Below are 19,665 nucleotides of genomic sequence, written 5' to 3' on the forward strand. Positions count from 1 at the left end.
ATTTGTACCAACCACAATGCGAATATCCGGGGCATCCTTATCTTCAAAAAGCAAGTTAGAGCTCAGATTCCTAATCATAAAGAAGACTTTAGCGGTAGGTGGCTATATGTCAACGTAAGTCTGGAGGGCAAACTATATAATCTGGTAGGTTACTATGGACCCAATCAGGACGACCCTTCATATCTGAACAAAGTCAAGAGTAAGCTCTTAACAACTCAAGGTCCAATAATTTGGATGGGAGATTTTAATTTAGTACTCAATCCAAAATTGGATAAATCCCCCAACTCAAGGGCATTAACATATAAGAAATCCAGGCAGGCATTGGGGGTTGTCATATCAACGCTCGGATTGGCGGATCCATGGAGAGAGAGAGCAGGTGATGCACTTGGTGTATCATACTATAATCATAAATATAACCACAAATCGAGAATCGATTATGCTCTTTTTAGTTATTCATTAAGAGACCCCCTAAAGGATTTAATCTATTTGCCCTCGCACTTATCAGATCATTCTGCCATTTTTTTCTCCATTCAATGGGCTCAGCAACCCTCTCATACCTCATGGTCATTTGACCGCACTATTTTTTTAGAGGATGAAGAAACTGATCTTCTCATTCAAGAAACAAAAATTTTTATGGACACCAACATAAATTCAACCCAGCTAAGTATAGTATGGGAGGCATATAAGGCATATTTGCGAGGCCATATAACCAACAGGGCCTCGTATCGAGGGAAAATCTACAGGGCAAAGATCGCCAACATCGAAAAGGAAATTGCACTTCTTGATGAACGTACCGGCTCCAGATGTGGGACTAATAAAGAGCAGGAGCAACGTAAGGAATTAAAAGAGAAGCTAGACAGCATTCTCCAAGAGAGGGTTGCACGGAGATGGGAAGTAAGTAGGCTCTCCAACTTTGAGTATGGCAAATCCGCGGGCAGGGTCCTAGCTTGGAAAATTAAATCCGACCAGGCCAAAAAACGCATAAAGTTCATCAGTGTAGATGGGGAGACCCACGAAAGATCCTCTATTAGAGACATCGGAGAAGCATTTCTGGAGTACTTTCAGCAAATTTATAAGGAGGAGATCCCGGATGACCCGACATCAAAGCTTAGATGGTTGGAAAAGATCACTCTTCCCACTCTTACTTCAGAACAAAGGGACCGTCTTGATAGGCCTATCTCAGAGGAAGAAGTGAGTGAAATTATTAAAAGGGTGAAGCGGGGTAAGGCAGCGGGCCCTGACGGTCTTCCCGGCGAATTATTCCGAGTATTGGCTCCTGAAATTGTCTCTGTGCTTACAAGACTCTTCAACGACATCTTAGTCAATGGTGCGACCCCACCGAAATCATGGGGGGAGGCAATTATTGTCTTGATCCCGAAACCCGGGAAAGACCCAGCTAAATGTGGTTCTTATAGGCCAATCTCGCTCTTAAATAGCGATTATAAGCTCTTTGCGGCCGTGTTGGCGAATAGGCTGGGACGTGAGGTCGGTTCAATAATCCACACTGACCAGAAGGGCTTTATAAAAGGTAGACAGCTTTCTGACCTCACTTATGACCTAATAGGGGCTGTGGACATAGCCTCAAAATTCTCACTCCCTTTGGCCATTATGACCCTCGACGCTACAAAAGCTTTCGATCGAGTAAATTGGGCATACTTAGCTGAGGCCATGAAAAAATTTGCATTTGGACCTAACTTTCAGAGATCAATAGGCCTTCTATATGCTAATCCCAGTGCAAGCATTATGGTCAATGGTTCATGTACCCAGCCCTTTCAGATTACTAGGGGAACAAGACAGGGGTGTCCCCTGTCCCCTTTACTTTTCAACATATATATCGAGCCACTTGCACAATCCTTTAGGGATGACCCAAAAATTTCCTCATTTGAATTCGGTGGATGGGAAAGGAAGGTAGGGCTTTACGCTGATGATATCGTAATTTTCACTAGCGATCCAGTAAACACTTTTCCTATTGTGGTTGAAAAGGCTAAGGAATTCGGAAACTTATCGGGCTATGATATCAATGCCGAGAAGACCGAGCTAATGACATGGAACATTGTTAATCCGGGCGTTGGGGTGGCATCCTCAATCCGCTACCTTGGACTTAAAATTACGCAAGACATTGACACCTTAGCAAAAGTTAACTTAGACCTGGTCTCCAGAGAATGTAGGGCCCTACTGAGATCTTGGGCGGGCCTTCAACTATCAATTTTTGGGAAAGTCAATATTGTAAAAATGTCCATTCTTCCGAAACGGACTTATTTTCAACACTATTCCCTTTGCTTTTGACATCCAAGCAACTTCTTAAATGCCAGCAAGAAATAAACTCTTTCATTTGGGGCAATAAAGCTACGAGATTGGCCTGGAAAAAATTAAGAAGGAGGAGGGAAAAAGGTGGATTGGCCCTCCCAGATTTGCTGTATTATTCTTGGGCATTCCAGCTTTCCCACTCAAGAATGCTCCTGAAAACACCAGATCTCTCTTCAAATGGGAGATTATTCAAGGCAATGCTGGTAGGGGCAAACCTCCCGCTAGATGGGTTCTTATTTAAGTTTTGAGACCGAAAATTCTTCAAAAAGGTGAGGTTGAAGACTTTGTTAACACAATTGAATTCATGGGTACAAATTAAACGTAGGGTGGGGCTGGCATACTATTCTAACTATGCTCAGATATGGGACTCTCCCGGGCTTCCACCGTGCCTGCAAGATTCTCTTGCAACTCCCCTAATTACAGCAGGGTTCCTAAGATGGGGCGAACTGATATCTGGAGGCACTTTGATAGAGTGGGAGGAGCTCAAGGAGAAAGTAGGGCCGACCCTGTCAAGATTTAAATATGTACAAATTAGGAGCTGGGCTAGAGAATTAATTAGGAAAGATCCTAACACCGGGAGACTTAGCCCCCTAGAACAACATTTAGTTGAAAAACAGACAGGAGGCAAGGAGGTGGCCCTTTGGTATTGGTCCATAGTGGAAGAGATAGATGGGGATTTCAATCTCCCAATGGAGCTATGGGGTAGAGAAATAGTGGCATTAGATGAGGATCTGTGGACAAAATCGTTTTCCCTTTTGTATAAATTAGTTAAACCTGCCTGGCTTAGACGAAATCATTTGTTTACCTTACACCGGGCATACTTTTCCCCTTTACGTTTATCTAAATACCAAGAGGGGAAATGCTGCAATAAATGTCAAATGTTAGCAGCCTCTGATATACACATGTTCTGGGAATGTCCCCATATATCCGCTTTCTGGAAAGAGATTAAAGCCACTTTAGACTTAATTATTAACATTAACATCCCTTTAACTTTACCACTTGTCATTTTCGGGTATGACCAGAGGTAGCGCGGTCCTTTTTATTTTATGCTATCTTATTGGCAAGACGGCAGATATGTATGCACTGGGTGGATACCATCCCCCCCACTCACTCTGTGTGGCTAACCTCACTCTATGTAACATCCAAGGTAGACTTGACAAGATCTTGTAGAGCCCAGAACCTCACATTTTGGAAGCTTTTGACGGATTGGAAGTGAAGCCTCCTCCGCCTTCTTGGGTTTTTTATTTTTTTTTCCCCATAGATCCGATGATTAAGCCCACTTACTCCATGGCTCAGTTTTGTGGTCTGCCCCGATTCCGATATATACATACTGGCCTGTCAGGCAAGAAGTTGCTTGGAGAAACGTTAACAAGGTGCATGGAAATTCCTACCAACTCGTAATAACTTCTGCCTAGCTGTGTTGCGGCTCAATTCCTAGGGCCTGCTCCCAATGGCAGTGAGGTGGTTGGGTTGTTCGCTTTGCATCTAAAGAACGTGTGTCGGGCAGATGAGGATTAAAAAAAAAAAATTTTTTTTTTTTTAAATAATAGTCATTCAGTTGATTTTTTTAAAGCCCACACACCAAACAGATGTTACTTGATGTTGAAGATGCAGATACAATCAATGCCCAGTTCCGGTTAGTCAGAGCATGAACCAGAGACAACAGAAGCTGCCAGTCGATCAGATCTTCCCAGTAGACATATTGACCAATAAAGAATGGTGCACTGTTGCTCCATCCAGAAACAAAAGTAAGTTCACATCCGTATTGTTTTCGTAGTTTGAAAAAAAGGCCTGTGTATTGTCAGCAGTTCCATTTGTTTTGCCTCTCCTCGCTTTTCTCTGCGTTAGGAGGTGTGCTGTCATCCAAGAGTAATTGTTGTGGAAATTGATCCTTTTAAAGATTTGCCCTTTTAAAAAAAAAAAAAAATAGTTCACTTCTAGAGACAGGAGACAGCCACTCTATCCCACAAGTTTGGGAACCCATTGGACAGTTCAGTGTGCTTTTGCGATAGGCGCAGGGTGCACAGACAAGAGAGACTGGTCTGGAGAGTCTGCCCGCCCATCCCCAAGCCTTTTGGGTTATCCAGCACATCATGCGCTGAGATGCAGCCACAGGGTACAGCTGGGTCTGTAGTTTCCCCAGAGTGTGCAGGCCTAAACGTACCTGTATGTCTGTTGTCTTTTTGAAAGTCTTCGATGTTATAATGGCTGTGATTTGTTCGATATGTATGGATGAACAAACTTAAACTTTGCCAGACCTAAAATTAATGTTAGTGTCTACCCATTTTATTTTCAGTGTAATGTTTTGCATTTCGTTTATTAAAACATAGAAATGACTGGGTATTCTCTTGCACGTCTTTGTCAGATTACAGTTTAATGATAATAAATTATCATATATTTTTTTATATTTTATGCCTACAGTGCTGCTCATTTTCATTTGTATTGGTTTGGAACCTATGGATTTTTGATGAGCCTCAGCTATCTGCTCTGCTAATATGATATTTCCCCAATACTGTATGAGTGGAAAAACTATTGGGATACTAGAATGTGTTAATAGATATTATAGCCCACTGCAGAGGGCTTGTTAAAGACATGGATGCAAGTTATAGACCCGAGTAGCAAGAAAAAGATCCTTTACCAACTGGTGTAGGCCAAGGCAGAAAGGCAATAAGGTTATTAGAACATGTAAACCGAGAAAGATCTTAGTCAACTTTTTAACCTACTCTACCAAGGAGAAGATCTTGAATTTAGCGCTTAAATTCACGGCCATAAAAGCCTTAGATTTCTCCTATGTTATTAGGTCTGACTTGTCAAAAACAACCCTTGACAGACAATGGGAATTAGGTCAGAAAATGGAGAAGTTCAGGGCACTGGGCGCCACCGTCCAGATGAGGTTCCCAGCCTTCCTCAGGGTTATGTACAATAACAAAATGCACAACATCCATTCCCCCTCGGAGGCAGACGATCTCCTGGCCTCTATTAGTGACCACCAACAGGGAGCCGTCTAGTAGTTGGTACCCTATAGAGTAGTAGATCTGTAGACAAGGGGGTATAAGGAGGTATAGAGATAAAAGATGAAGATACTCTAGCTCCCCAAGCCACTCTACATTACTCTACTTTGCCCTCCTTCTACCGGACAATCTCGTTTACTAGCTTTACCCGCTAGTTTAGCACGGCTGAAATCCACTTAAGAAGATGAAAATAAATAAATAAATAAACAAATGTATATAGGGAAAAAGGAAGACTTCACGGAAGGTGTTTCAAATAAAAGGAGAAAAAAAGGAAGGGAAAAAAAAAAGGGGAGAAAGAGAAAAAAGAAAAGGGGAAGGGAAGGAAAAGAAAAGAAAAGGAAAGGGAATAGAAAGAGGGGAAAAAAAGAAAGAAAAGAAACAAAAAAAACAAATATAAAAGGAAAAAAAAAAAAGAGACAAAAAATAAATGGAGAAATTGGAGGAAACCCCTAAGATTCCTGCTTGCCTTGAAGGCTAAAACTCTCTGTAATTGTTTCTTCTCATGATGTTTTCCCCTTAGGGGCATTGATTAACGGTATCGACCATGATAATGCCGGTTTATATTTCAAACAAACATACGTAACTAGGCTGGGTGAGGGGGAACTCCTCAGAGAGACAACTCTGGCATCAACGGCCAGATTAAGTAAGGGGGGGGTTTCCAGGGAGGGGTGGGGGGGGGAGGGGCCACAACTGTAAAATATCCTCATTTGACAGACACTGTTCCACACCTTACTTGGCACACATCAGGTTTGTTTAACCTGCCTCGGGAGCTGCTTTTTGTACTTAGCCTCAAGGAGTCGGAGTAAAATTATTATAGGATGGGAATAAAATGTTTGTCCCGGAATGTCAATGGCCTGCGTGTTAAGAGTAGGAGGTATAGAATATTACAATATTTGAGGGACTCTCCTGCGCAGGTCATTGTCATTTAGGAAACACATCTTCTCCAACAAGAAGTGAAAGACATGTTGAGGAAAATAAGATGGGTAGACTGTTTTATTTGTACCAACCACAATGCGAATATCCGGGGCATCCTTATCATCTTCAAAAAGCAAGTTAGAGCTCAGATTCCTAATCATAAAGAAGACTTTAGCGGTAGGTGGCTATATGTCAACGTAAGTCTGGAGGGCAAACTATATAATCTGGTAGGTTACTATGGACCCAATCAGGACGACCCTTCATATCTGAACAAAGTCCAGAGTAAGCTCTTAACAACTCAAGGTCCATTAATTTGGATGGGAGATTTTAATTTAGTACTCAATCCAAAATTGGATAAATCCCCCAACTCAAGGGCATTAACATATAAGAAATCCAGGCAGGCATTGGGGGTTGTCATGTCAACGCTCGGATTGGCGGATCCATGGAGAGAGAGAGCAGGTGATGCACTTGGTGTATCATACTATAATCATAAATATAACCACAAATCGAGAATCGATTATGCTCTTTTTAGTTATTCATTAAGAGACCCCCTAAAGGATTTAATCTATTTGCCCTCGCACTTATCAGATCATTCTGCCATTTTTTTCTCCATTCAATGGGCTCAGCAACCCTCTCATACCTCATGGTCATTTGACCGCACAATTCTTTTAGAGGATGTAGAAACTGATCTTCTCATTCAAGAAACAAAAATTTTTATGGACACCAACATAAATTCAACCCAGCTAAGTATAGTATGGGAGGCATATAAGGCATATTTGCGAGGCCATATAACCAACAGGGCCTCGTATCGAGGGAAAATCTACAGGGCAAAGATCGCCAACATCGAAAAGGAAATTGCACTTCTTGATCAACGTACCGGCTCCAGATGTGGGACTAATAAAGAGCAGGAGCAACGTAAGGAATTAAAAGAGAAGCTAGACAGCATTCTCCAAGAGAGGGTTGCACAGAGATGGGAAGTAAGTAGGCTCTCCAACTTTGAGTATGGCGAATCCGCGGGCAGGGTCCTAGCTTGGAAAATTAAATCCGACCAGGCCAAAAAACACATAAAGTTCATCAGTGTAGATGGGGAGACCCACGAAAGATCCTCTATTAGAGACATCGGAGAAGCATTTCTGGAGTACTTTCAGCAAATTTATAAGGAGGAGATCCCGGATGACCCGACATCAAAGCTTAGATGGTTGGAAAAGATCACTCTTCCCACTCTTACTTCAGAACAAAGGGACCGTCTTGATAGGCCTATCTCAGAGGAAGAAGTGAGTGAAATTATTAAAAAGGTGAAGCGGGGTAAGGCAGCGGGCCCTGACGGTCTTCCCGGCGAATTATTCAGAGTATTGGCTCCTGAAATTGTCTCTGTGCTTACAAGACTCTTCAACGACATCTTAGTCAATGGTGCGACCCCACCGAAATCATGGGGGGAGGCAATTATTGTCTTGATCCCGAAACCCGGGAAAGACCCAGCTAAATGTGGTTCTTATAGGCCAATCTCGCTCTTAAATAGCGATTATAAGCTCTTTGTGGCCGTGTTGGCGAATAGGCTGGGACGTGAGGTCGGTTCAATAATCCACACTGACCAGAAGGGCTTTATAAAAGGTAGACAGCTTTCTGACCTCACTTATGACCTAATAGGGGCTGTGGACATAGCCTCAAAATACTCACTCCCTTTGGCCATTATGACCCTCAACGCTACAAAAGCTTTCGATCGAGTAAATTGGGCATACTTAGCTGAGGCCATGAAAAAATTTGCATTTGGACCTAACTTTCAGAGATCAATAGGCCTTCTATATGCTAATCCCAGTGCAAGCATTATGGTCAATGGTTCATGTACCCAGGCTTTCAGATTACTAGGGGAACAAGACAGGGGTGTCCCCTGTCCCCTTTACTTTTCAACATATATATCGAGCCACTTGCACAATCCTTTAGGGATGACCCAAAAATTTCCTCATTTGAATTCGGTGGATGGGAAAGGAAGGTAGGGCTTTACGCTGATGATATCGTAATTTTCACTAGCGATCCAGTAAACACTTTTCCTATTGTGGTTGAAAAGGCTAAGGAATTCGGAAACTTATCGGGCTATGATATCAATGCCGAGAAGACCGAGCTAATGACATGGAACATTGTTAATCCGGGCGTTGGGGTGGCATCCTCAATCCGCTACCTTGGACTTAAAATTACGCAAGACATTGACACCTTAGCAAAAGTTAACTTAGACCTGGTCTCCAGAGAATGTAGGGCCCTACTGAGATCTTGGGCGGGCCTTCAACTATCAATTTTTGGGAAAGTCAATATTGTAAAAATGTCCATTCTTCCGAAACTGACTTTTATTTTCAACACTATTCCCTTTGCTTTTGACTCCAAGCAACTTCTTAAATGCCAGCAAGAAATAAACTCTTTCATTTGGGGCAATAAAGCTACGAGATTGGCCTGGAAAAAATTAAGAAGGAGGAGGGGAAAAAGGTGGATTGGCCCTCCCAGATTTGCAGTATTATTCTTGGGCATTCCAGCTTTCCCACTCAAGAATGCTCCTGAAAACACCAGATCTCTCTTCAAATGGGAGATTATTCAAGGCAATGCTGGTAGGGGCAAACCTCCCGCTAGATGGGTTCTTATTTAAGTTTGGAGACCGAAAATTCTTCAAAAAGGTGAGGTTGAAGACTTTGTTAACACAATTGAATGCATGGGTACAAATTAAACGTAGGGTGGGGCTGGCATACTATTCTAACTATGCTCAGATATGGGACTCTCCCGGGCTTCCACCGTGCCTGCAAGATTCTCTTGCAACTCCCCTAATTACAGCAGGGTTCCTAAGATGGGGCGAACTGATATCTGGAGGCACTTTGATAGAGTGGGAGGAGCTCAAGGAGAAAGTAGGGCCGACCCTGTCAAGATTTAAATATGTACAAATTAGGAGCTGGGCTAGAGAATTAATTAGGAAAGATCCTAACACCGGGAGACTTAGCCCCCTAGAACAACATTTAGTTGAAAAACAGACAGGAGGCAAGGAGGTGGCCCTTTGGTATTGGTCCATAGTGGAAGAGATAGATGGGGATTTCAATCTCCCAATGGAGCTATGGGGTAGAGAAATAGTGGCATTAGATGAGGATCTGTGGACAAAATCTTTTTCCCTTTTGTATAAATTAGTTAAACCTGCCTGGCTTAGACGAAATCATTCGTTTACCTTACACCGGGCATACTTTTCCCCTTTACGTTTATCTAAATACCAAGAGGGGAAATGCTGTAATAAATGTCAAATGTTAGCAGCCTCTGATATACACATGTTCTGGGAATGTCCCCATATATCCGCTTTCTGGAAAGAGATTAAAGCCACTTTAGACTTAATTATTAACACTAACATCCCTTTAACTTTACCACTTGTCATTTTCGGGTATGACCAGACTATTACAGGGGTAGCGCGGTCCTTTTTATTTTATGCTATCTTATTGGCAAGACGGCAGATATGTATGCACTGGGTGGATACCATCCCCCCCACTCACTCTGTGTGGCTAACCTCACTCTATGTAACATCCAAGGTAGACTTGACAAGATCTTGTAGAGCCCAGAACCTCACATTTTGGAAGCTTTTGACGGATTGGAAGTGAAGCCTCCTCCGCCTTCTTGTTTTTTTTTTTTTTTTTTCCCCCATAGATTCGATGATTAAGCCCACTTACTCCATGGCTCAGTTTTGTGGTCTGCCCGATTCCGATATATACATACTGGCCTGTCAGGCAAGAAGTTGCTTGGAGAAACGTTAACAAGGTGCATGGAATTTCCTACCAACTCGTAATAACTTCTGCCTAGCTGTGTTGCGGCTCAATTCCTAGGGCCTGCCCCCAATGGCAGTGAGGTGGTTGGGTTGTTCGCTTTGCATCTAAAGAACGTGTGTCGGGCAGATGAGGATTAAAAAAAAAAATTTTTTTTTTTTAAATAATAATCATTCAGTTAATTTCTTTAAAGCCCACACACCAAACAGATGTTACTTGATGTTGAAGATGCAGATACAATCAATGCCCAGTTCCGGTTAGTCAGAGCATGAACCAGAGACAACAGAAGCTGCAAGTCGATCAGATCTTCCCAGTAGACATATTGACCAATAAAGAATGGTGCACTGTTGCTCCATCCAGAAACAAAAGTAAGTTCACATCCGTATTGTTTTCGTAGTTTGAAAAAAAGGCCTGTGTATTGTCAGCAGTTCCATTTGTTTTGCCTCTCCTCGCTTTTCTCTGCGTTAGGAGGTGTGCTGTCATCCAAGAGTAATTGTTGTGGAAATTGATGCTTTTAAAGATTTGCCCTTTTAAAAAAAAAAAAAAATAGTTCACTTCTAGAGACAGGAGACAGCCACTCTATCCCACAAGTTTGGGAACCCATTGGACAGTTCAGTGTGCTTTTGCGATAGGCGCAGGGTGCACAGACAAGAGAGACTGGTCTGGAGAGTCTGCCCGCCCATCCCCAAGCCTTTTGGGTTATCCAGCACATCATGCGCTGAGATGCAGCCACAGGGTACAGCTGGGTCTGTAGTTTCCCAGAGTGTGCAGGCCTAAACGTACCTGTATGTCTGTTGTCTTTTTGAAAGTCTTCGATGTTATAATGGCTGTGATTTGTTCGATATGTATGGATGAACAAACTTAAACTTTGCCAGACCTAAAATTAATGTTTGTCTCATTAAGTCTCTACCCATTTTATTTTCAGTGTAATGTTTTGCATTTCGTTTATTAAAACATAGAAATGACTGGGTATTCTCGTGCACGTCTTTGTCAGATTACAGTTTAATGATAATAAATTATAATTTTTTTTAATATTTTATGCCTACAGTGCTGCTCATTTTCATTTGTATTGGTTTGGAACCTATGGATTTTTGATGAGCCTCAGCTATCTGCTCTGCTAATATGATATTTCCCCAATACTGTATGAGTAGAAAAACTATTGGGATACTAGAATGTGTTAATAGATATTATAGCCCACTGCAGAGGGCTTGTTAAAGACATGGATGCAAGTTATAGACCCGAGTAGCAAGAAAAAGATCCTTTACCAACTGGTGTAGGCCAAGGCAGAAAGGCAATAAGGCTATTAGAACATGCCACCCACGGAGGGGTAACATTTCAAAATCAAAAAGGGAAAATCACAAAGACAGACATTGGAATTTTGGAGCAAATGGCCTGTACCGGCCGTTATTCACTTTGAGCTACTCAACTGTCTCCAGTGAAGCACTCAACATTCCAATGTTCTAATTTAGCCAGCCCTCGCCCCTTTTAAGACAACATTAAGGACATAGAATTGTTATAAATCTGGGGCGACAAATAAATATTTAACAGTTTCAAAACATGCATATTCAGCTTTAGACTGCTGCACTGGCTCGACCTCTTTTGCTGCAGAGCCGTGTGGAAAATTACAAATGCAATTTAACTCTTCATATGTATCAAGAGTTTAGTCCATGTATTCAACAACACATTAAGACAATGCAGAGAATGAGACATGAAGAGGACACATGTGAATCCTAACATAATTAACTATTTTTATTTCTACCAGAAACAATGATGTGCCAGAACAAGAAACCGAAGGTTAATGAGGTATTTACACCTTCAGGTGGAGAGTAAAATCCACTTTGCACCTGTTAGAAAAACAACTAGCTCTGAGTCCCGTCACCCCCCTCCACCCCCCCCCCCCCACCGCGAAGGCATGACAAAAAAGACAGAAAAAATGGGTGGGAGAAATTTGCTTGGGCTTGATGCACTGGCACTCTGGTATTGTGTTCATGGCCAGTTCCAGTTCAGATTCTATGAGTCAACATAAGAGAGGGCTAACAGAAGGGGTTGAAGACTTTGTTTGAGATGTGGCTGTACTAAGTGAAAGGGAATGACGTAAAAAATAAAAAAGCAAGAACTGATCTGTTTCACTTGTAGAAAATACCACCAGGTTGGATATTTGTTCCAAGCATCTCTGGATGATTTAATTGCCGCAATCACTATCAGGAGAAAATACACAGCTCCCTAGTAAAAGGGCAAGAAAGGGATGGGGGAGCTTTAGAGCTTGGAGTTTGGACACCCATAAATGCCAAACTTGTGCATCACTTCAAACTCCCATTCTTGGTACACTAAATACAGAACTACATTTCAACCAATGCAGAAAGACATCCTTGAATAACGTGCAAGAAGAATCACTACTGCCCGTCAGAGGAACATTGGGCAAGGGTTATGTTACTTACCCAGTAAGCATCTGTTCTTGGCATGTAGAGCTTTAGATTCACATGCTTTGCATACTCCTGCCATCTAGTGTTGGGTTCGGATGTTTGCAAGTAGTTTTTCTTTGAAGAAGTCTTTCGAGTCACGAGGTAAGGGGACTCCTCCTTTTGGTGAGAGTTTGCATGGGCACCAAAGCCATTGTTTGATTTTTTTTTACGCAGGAGAGTGACAACGGAGTAGGTGAGTGTAGTAAAGAGATGTCCATGCATATGTAATGCAAATAAAGAGAACTGCAACAACTACAGGTGTCCGGGGAAGTGGGAGGGTGCATGTAATCTACAGCTCTACCTGCCATGAACAGATGCTTACTGGGTAAGTAACAATCCGTTCGAGGCATGTGTGCTGTAGATACAAATTCTTTGCAAAGACTATATAGCAGTGTTCTCCCAAAGCGGTGGCTAAACAGTAGATGTTGCAGTTGTCTGGAAAAGTTTCTTTAGCACGGCTTGTCCTACATTGGCTGTTGGCATGCTAACACATCCATATAATAGTGTTTATTAAATGTGTGTGGTGAGGACCATGTTGATGCTTGACATATATCAGCAATAGGAATGTTACCTAAAAAGGCCATAGATGCCCCCATTTTGCGAGTGGAATGTGCTCTAGGGGGTATAGATAAACATTTTAGCTTTAGCATAGTAAGTTTGAATGCATTTAAGAATCCATCTGGAAATGCCGGATTTAGAGATAGGATTGCCTTTGCAAGGTGGAGCAAATGCAACAAAAAGTTGCTTTGTTTTACGAAAATCTTTTGTCCTATCAATATAATACAAAATAGCTCTTCTGACATCAAGTGTGTGAAGAGCTCTTTCTGTTATAGAATCCGATTGAGGGAAGAACACAGGTAACTCAACGGATTGGTTAATGTGAAAAGCAGAAACTACTTTAGGGAGAAATGTAGGATTGGTGTGAAGAACTGCCCTATCTTTATGAAGCTGAAAGAAGGGTTATTCTAAAGTGAATGGCTTCAGCTCACCAACTCTCCTTAATTAAGTGATTGTAATGAGGAAGGCAATCTTCCATGAAAAGAACTACCAAGGACATTTGTGTAAAGGCTCAAAGGGTGGACCCACGAGTCTTGCAAGTACAATGTTAAGATTCCACACTGGTGCTTGAGGTTTTTTGGGTGGAATGCAATTTAAGCCTACCATAAAGGTTTTCATCACAGAAACTTTGAACAAGGATAAATGCTGTCTATTTTGCAAATATGCAATGACTGCTGCAATGTGCAATCTAATAGATGTATAAGCTAGACAAGAATGTTGTAGCTGCAGAAGGTAACAATAATGTTTTCAATGGAAGCATCTAAAGGATTAATTTTGTTGTTATCACAATAGATAACAAAACGTTTCCATTTTGCTGCTTAACAAGCTCTGGTGGTAGGTTTTCTGGCTTATTTTAAGATATGCATACAGTCTGGCGAAAGATTTAAATATCCAACTCTATGATTCCAGGAGCCAAGTCGCACAATTGAGCTCCTTTGGAATTGGGTGCCTCATTTCTCCATGGCTCTGTGTGAGAAGGCTGGACTTGAGATGCAGCTTTTGATGTGGAACCACTGATAGGTTGAAGAGACCATGTGGGGGCCACTAGAATCAGTGTAAGTGATTTTTGCCTGAGCTTCCGGACCAGAAACGGAAGGGGTGGGAGAGGCGGAAAAGCGTAGGCAAATATCCCTGATCAATTAATTTATAGGGCATTGCATTTGGAGAGAGGGTGTGGGAACCTGGAGGCGAAGTTTGGGCATTTTGTGTTGTCCACTGTGGTGAACAGATCTATTAGTGGGAATCCCCATTCTCGAAAATATGGAAGGAGTACTTGGGGATGAAGTTCACACTCATGTATTTGCGGTCTCCTTCTGCTGAGGAGGTCGGCAATCTGATTGTTCACTCCTGGAAGGTGTCCTGACAGGAGATGAATTGTGTGATGGATTGCACAACTCCAAATGGTCTGAGAGAGGCGTGACAGTTGGAGAAAATGTATCCCCCCTGTTTTTGTATATAGAGCATAGCTGTGGTGTTGTCTTTGCGGACTAAGACCACTTTGCCTATGAGGTGAGACTGAAATGCTTTGAGTGTTAAAAATACTGCTAGAAGCTCTAGATAGTTGATGTGCAGATGTTTGTGCTTGGTGTCCCAGAGACCCTGGACTGTGTAATCTGGGAGATGGGCACCTCAAGCTGATAGAGATGAGTCTGCAGTTAGCACTACCTGTGGAATAGGGTCGAAGGGCCGCCCTTTTGATACATTTTGCATATTCCACCACTGCAGAGAGCGATGGGTTCGGCTGTCTACCAACACTTGATCTGTCAATTGACCCTGTGATGGATTCCACCGACGTGTCAAGCATTCTTGTAGGGGACGCATATGTAGTCTTACATGAGGCACTGTTGCTATGCATGACGCCATCATCCCTAGCAATTGCTGGCAATTTTTGCTTGGCCTTAAACTGAAGTAACAGAGCTTGAATATAGCTAATTGGTCTGTATTGGGAGAGGCTAGAGCTTTTTGAGTGTCAAGAGTGGCTCCTAGAAAAGATTGTGTCTGTGAAGGCTGCAGGTGAGACTTTGATGCATTTACCGTGAAGCCCAACTGGTGGAGTAAGTCTCAGTGTGTTGTAGACACTTTTGGTGTGTGCTGGCTTTGATAAGCCAGTCGTCTAGGCTCGGGAAGATGTGTATCTGTGGTCTTCTGAGATGAGCTGCCACTACTGCTAGACATTTGGTGAACACTCTTGGTGCAGTAGTTACTCCAAATAGAAGTACTTTGAACTGATAGTGTTTGCCTGCTATCACAAATCAGAGGAATTTGTGATGAGCTGGATGTATAGGAGTGTGAAAGTATGCATCTTCTAAGTCCAGTGTGGGCATGAAATCGCCTTGCTGTAGAAGCTGAAGCACTTGTTGATTTGTTACCATATGAAAATGTTCTGAGAGCATGTACTGGTTTAACACTCTGAGGTCCGGTATGGGTCTTAAGGAGCCGTCCTTTTTAGGAATGAAGAAATACAGAGAATAAATCTCTGAACCTTGGGAGTGTAACATAACTGGTTCTATGGCTCCTTTCTGTAAGAGGCATTGCACCTCTTGAATGAGTAACTGTAAGTGGTCTGATGACAACTTGTAAGTACAAGGTGGAATGTTCGGAGGATTGGTGGTAAGCTCCAAGTAATAACCATGATGGATAAAGTTGATCACCCATTTGTCAGTTATTATGGATTGAAAAATGGGGAGAAACTGTTGAAGTCTTCCCCCAACAGGTGGTAAGTGATCAGGGGAAAGTGTGGGAAAGTCACTGTTTGTTAGGTGAAGGGTTGTTGCATGTTCAGGCGCCTCTACCCCCACCTTTGGAATCATTTCCACTATACCCTCCTCTATAAAAACCTCTAGAGGGTGAGGACTGGGTATTGCTTTTGTAAGTGGAAGCATATGGGTGGGTGTGAGGATGTGGTTTTGGACCCTCCTCTGTAAAAAGAGCGACAAAAGGAGCCTCTATTTGATGGGGACTGGTCCGCTCCCATGCACTTCAGTATCTTTTTTAATTTTTTCCAGGAATTGGTTGACTACAGGACCAAACAGGTGTTCTTTGTCAAAAGGGGTGTTTAAAATGGATTGTTGTACCAATCCTAAGCCAAGCATGCCTTCTGAGGAGAATGGTAGTATTTATCTCCCTAGCAGCAGTGTCAGCTTATCACAAATACATACATCAGCAACACTTCAATCCAGGGGCTTTGGATTTGACCCGGACCTAAAAGCCACCCCAGCATGGTCTGGTTCCACTGGACCTTCTTTCCTCCAGTAGCTTTTATGGCTTGAAGCTAAAAGAACCAAGTATGTGAAGGATGTGTGCACTAAAGATTAGACAAATCAAATTTTCACCTTTTCTGCTGTCAAGATCTCTATGATTGAATGATTTGAAGCCCAACTCGTACCTTTTTCCAAAAGTAGAATCTCTCAAAAACTACAGAATAGATTTACACAAAACCAATGAACTGTACTCCTCTCAGTGAAGCTCTAATTTCACACCAAATTGGGTGTAATTCTGTTGCGTATTGTTTTGCTGTAGAATAGAGAAAAGTTTTCTATGGCAGTTAAAATGGAAAACACTTTCTGTTTACTCTACCCCTATATTATACCCTCGGAAGGGCCAGCAATAATCTTTACAGGCCAAATTTAAACTAGATTTCCTTTTTTTTTTTAAAGATTTGTGCAGATTTGTTGTACAGCACCTTTTCAGTATAAATTCATACCTTTCTGAATGGTGTAGTATATTGTAATTATTGGATGCTTTTATTATTTCATGAATAAAAGAGGTTTGAGAAGGGAGTCATCATCCCTTTAATGCATGGAAATTCTACTTGGTCTTTATACCCATGAGTGGCAAATACAAAACAACAACCTCGATTTAGATTCTACTGCATTTGCTCTGTCACCGCAGGCTCAGGATTCCACAAAAAGTAGCTACTGTGCTGCGTTTTGATCCTTCTAGGAAGAGTTCCAAGGTTCCACAGCATCTTACACCATATTTTTGTTTACAACTCTACAAAGAACAGTAGAATCACTATTCATGCTGTTGGGCAGTCTTCTTAGAACTTTAGAAAAAGCTTTTAGTTATAATGCCAACCAGACCACTTGCTTGACATGTTTATACGTTGTTCTTGATTTCCGTGCTCATCGACTTAAACGTGATCTCAGCGGGGATGAAAGTCAAGATTCAGAGAAAAGGGGAAGTTTAGAAGATAGAGCAGTATTTAACTGGCATTGAGACTGGGACAGATACCAATCACCTAAGCTATACGTAGTAAAAAAAGACTGCTTATTTACACATCCACTTCTGTTTAATTGTATTTATTGGCCTGACTTATCAACACGTTTCACTACCTGCATTAACTCCATCGAGTCAAAATAAAATTTCTTACTGGTTGTTCATTCGAGGGTGGCGGTGGGGCGGCCACTGATGTGGTTACTGGCGGCTGCTGCTGCGAGGGTTGTGGAGGCTGCTGCTTCTGAGGTATCACCACCCCCTTCTGCTGCATTGCTGCCTGCTGCTGCTGTGCCAGTAACTGTTGTTGCTGCTGCATTGTTCCAGCCAGTTGCTGCTGAAGGTAGTAGTTCTGCAACAGTTGGTGCTGGTGCGCTGCTTGTTGCATTGCCTGCATCTACAAGTGGCAACAAGAGAACACATATCAGTGGCCTACTACAAGATCGGCTTTACATCTTCACCTTAAGCTCAGACCAACTCGAGCCTTTCCACTGAATCTAGGGTTTAGCCCACACCTTTCCCTACAGCCCGCACTGCCTTACAGGTTGTGTTAGGCCAAGAATGTGCCATGCATGTACCTTTATAGAAAAGGCTGCAACCTGAATGGCAGACTGCACCCCACTGTAGATCCTGCAGCTCAGAGAACTTCACACCTTTCCTTACTACCTCAACTGCCCCACCAAACCTTCACTGAATCCATCATGCACCACACATCATTTCCTAAAGTCCAACTCTTGCCTCAGTCACTGTTCTGAAGCCTGTACATGCTCATTCAGTGGGACACATAGCAGTAAGTACCACATTCAGTGTGTGCCATGTAGTGCCTGGGCAGATTGGCTACTTCCAACCCTAAGGCAGCGTGATAGGTCCACAGACTCATTTCCAGAATTTCTTTAGTCCATGTTCTGCCCTAGTATGAGCAGGTGTGGAAAGTGAATGGAAACGCAGCTAGACACTGTAGCATTTTGATTTCAGGCTTAACGTCATATCAGGGGGAACAAAGGTGCAGTATCTTCTAAATATCACTTTGCAAGTCCACAGAGGGTTAAACCAAGAAATTAACAAATTTTAGTTTCTCAAGCTATTAATGCATGTAAAGTTTGTAGTCTCTGGGTCCCATTACGAGTTACTAGCAACCCAGTTTGGCCCAGTGACCAGTCTCCCTCCAACATACAGTTGAAAAGACATTTTGTTTATCAGAAAATCATGGTTGCATCACAGACGCAGGGTGTGGGACAGAGGCCAATTGTGTAGGTAGGGGTGTGATTTGCAGTCTGTGTGTACTATGTGAGGCACTGTCTGGTCATAGGGAAAGGTGTGAGGTGAAGTCTTGGATGCAAGTGAGTGGTTTGCTTTTCAGACAAAGGTGAGAGCCACATTCTGTTATCAAGCGAAAGGTGTGGAGTGGGCTGCTGGGCAGGAATGAAAGTGTCTTCTGAATCATAGACTAAGTCTGGATTTTTGTAATTGCTCTTGACCACACTTTGGGCTGTATAGCAAGGTGGGAATCATAGGGAAATGCAGGATATGAAGAAAGGCTCAGGTTTGGCTTCAAGATGAATGAGCTGCATAATGCTGCATTGCAAGATGATAGGCGCAGACTCGTTTGTAGAAAATTATGGTGTCTGGACTCCGGTGCTAATGAGGGAAGCAATCTGGACTACTCTGAACAATAGGGGAGTTTGTTAGAGGCTCTCTGAGCTGTATGGTACAGTATAAAATGCAGGTTAAAGTTCAGCTTCCAATGTGAGGTCAGTGCTGAAAATAGAAAAAATGAATTCTGGTAGCCCACAGAATAGCGGAGTGAAGGCAGAAAGGGGCTGGAGTCGGGAAGGTCCAGATCATGAAAGTTGAAGGGGTGCTATAAGTGACATTGAATATATTTATCTAGCAAGAAATATGCATTATTTTTAGGTCGAGCCTGGGCAGCGCATGCGCTGCTCTGCGAGGTCTGCTGTATTGGAGCATGGACTTGAAACCCCGCCCACTCTATGCCCCTATTTGTCATTGGCTTGTGTCATTGTCCTTTGAAATTGCTGGCTTCTGATTCGTTAATAGGCTTGATAGTCCCTCCTTAGTATTGCCATGTCTTCGTTTGTAACCTCCCATGAGGACTGGCCCTTTTACTTCTGTTATCCGGTATGTCTTATTTAGACTGTATTTTATCCCCAAAAATTTTCAAGGTATGTGAAGTTACAATTTGCGCAAACAAATACTAGCAATAGACCATTATTAAAGACAACAAATATCTATACATGCATAAAAAAGTGAAAAATAGAGAAACAATCAAGGGCCCATATAAAGAATATCTGGAAATACATAAAAAATGTATTCAGTAAAAACACTTATAAGATAAGGCTCAGAAATATATACTGGTACGTATAAAAATTTATATAAAATACGAAAACCAGACAGGTG

General features: G+C 42.3%; 1 protein-coding gene across 14 annotated transcripts in view; it reads right to left on the minus strand.

The window, feature by feature from the left end:
* Positions 1–19,665, minus strand: part of AAK1 (AP2 associated kinase 1) — a 376,820-nt gene that overhangs the window by 198,171 nt on the left and 158,984 nt on the right. For all 14 annotated transcript variants that reach the window (XR_013602491.1, XM_078666673.1, XM_078666674.1 and 11 more), the window contains exon 13: positions 17,405–17,644. Coding sequence is in view for 13 of the 14 variants with exons in the window: in XM_078666673.1 (XP_078522799.1) it covers positions 17,405–17,644 (240 nt within the window). In the remaining variant the exon portion in view is untranslated. The remainder of the gene's footprint in view (positions 1–17,404; positions 17,645–19,665) is intronic.

The sequence above is a fragment of the Lissotriton helveticus genome, chromosome 11 (genome assembly GCF_964261635.1).
Source record: "Lissotriton helveticus chromosome 11, aLisHel1.1, whole genome shotgun sequence".
NCBI classification, from domain to species: Eukaryota; Metazoa; Chordata; class Amphibia; order Caudata; family Salamandridae; genus Lissotriton; species Lissotriton helveticus.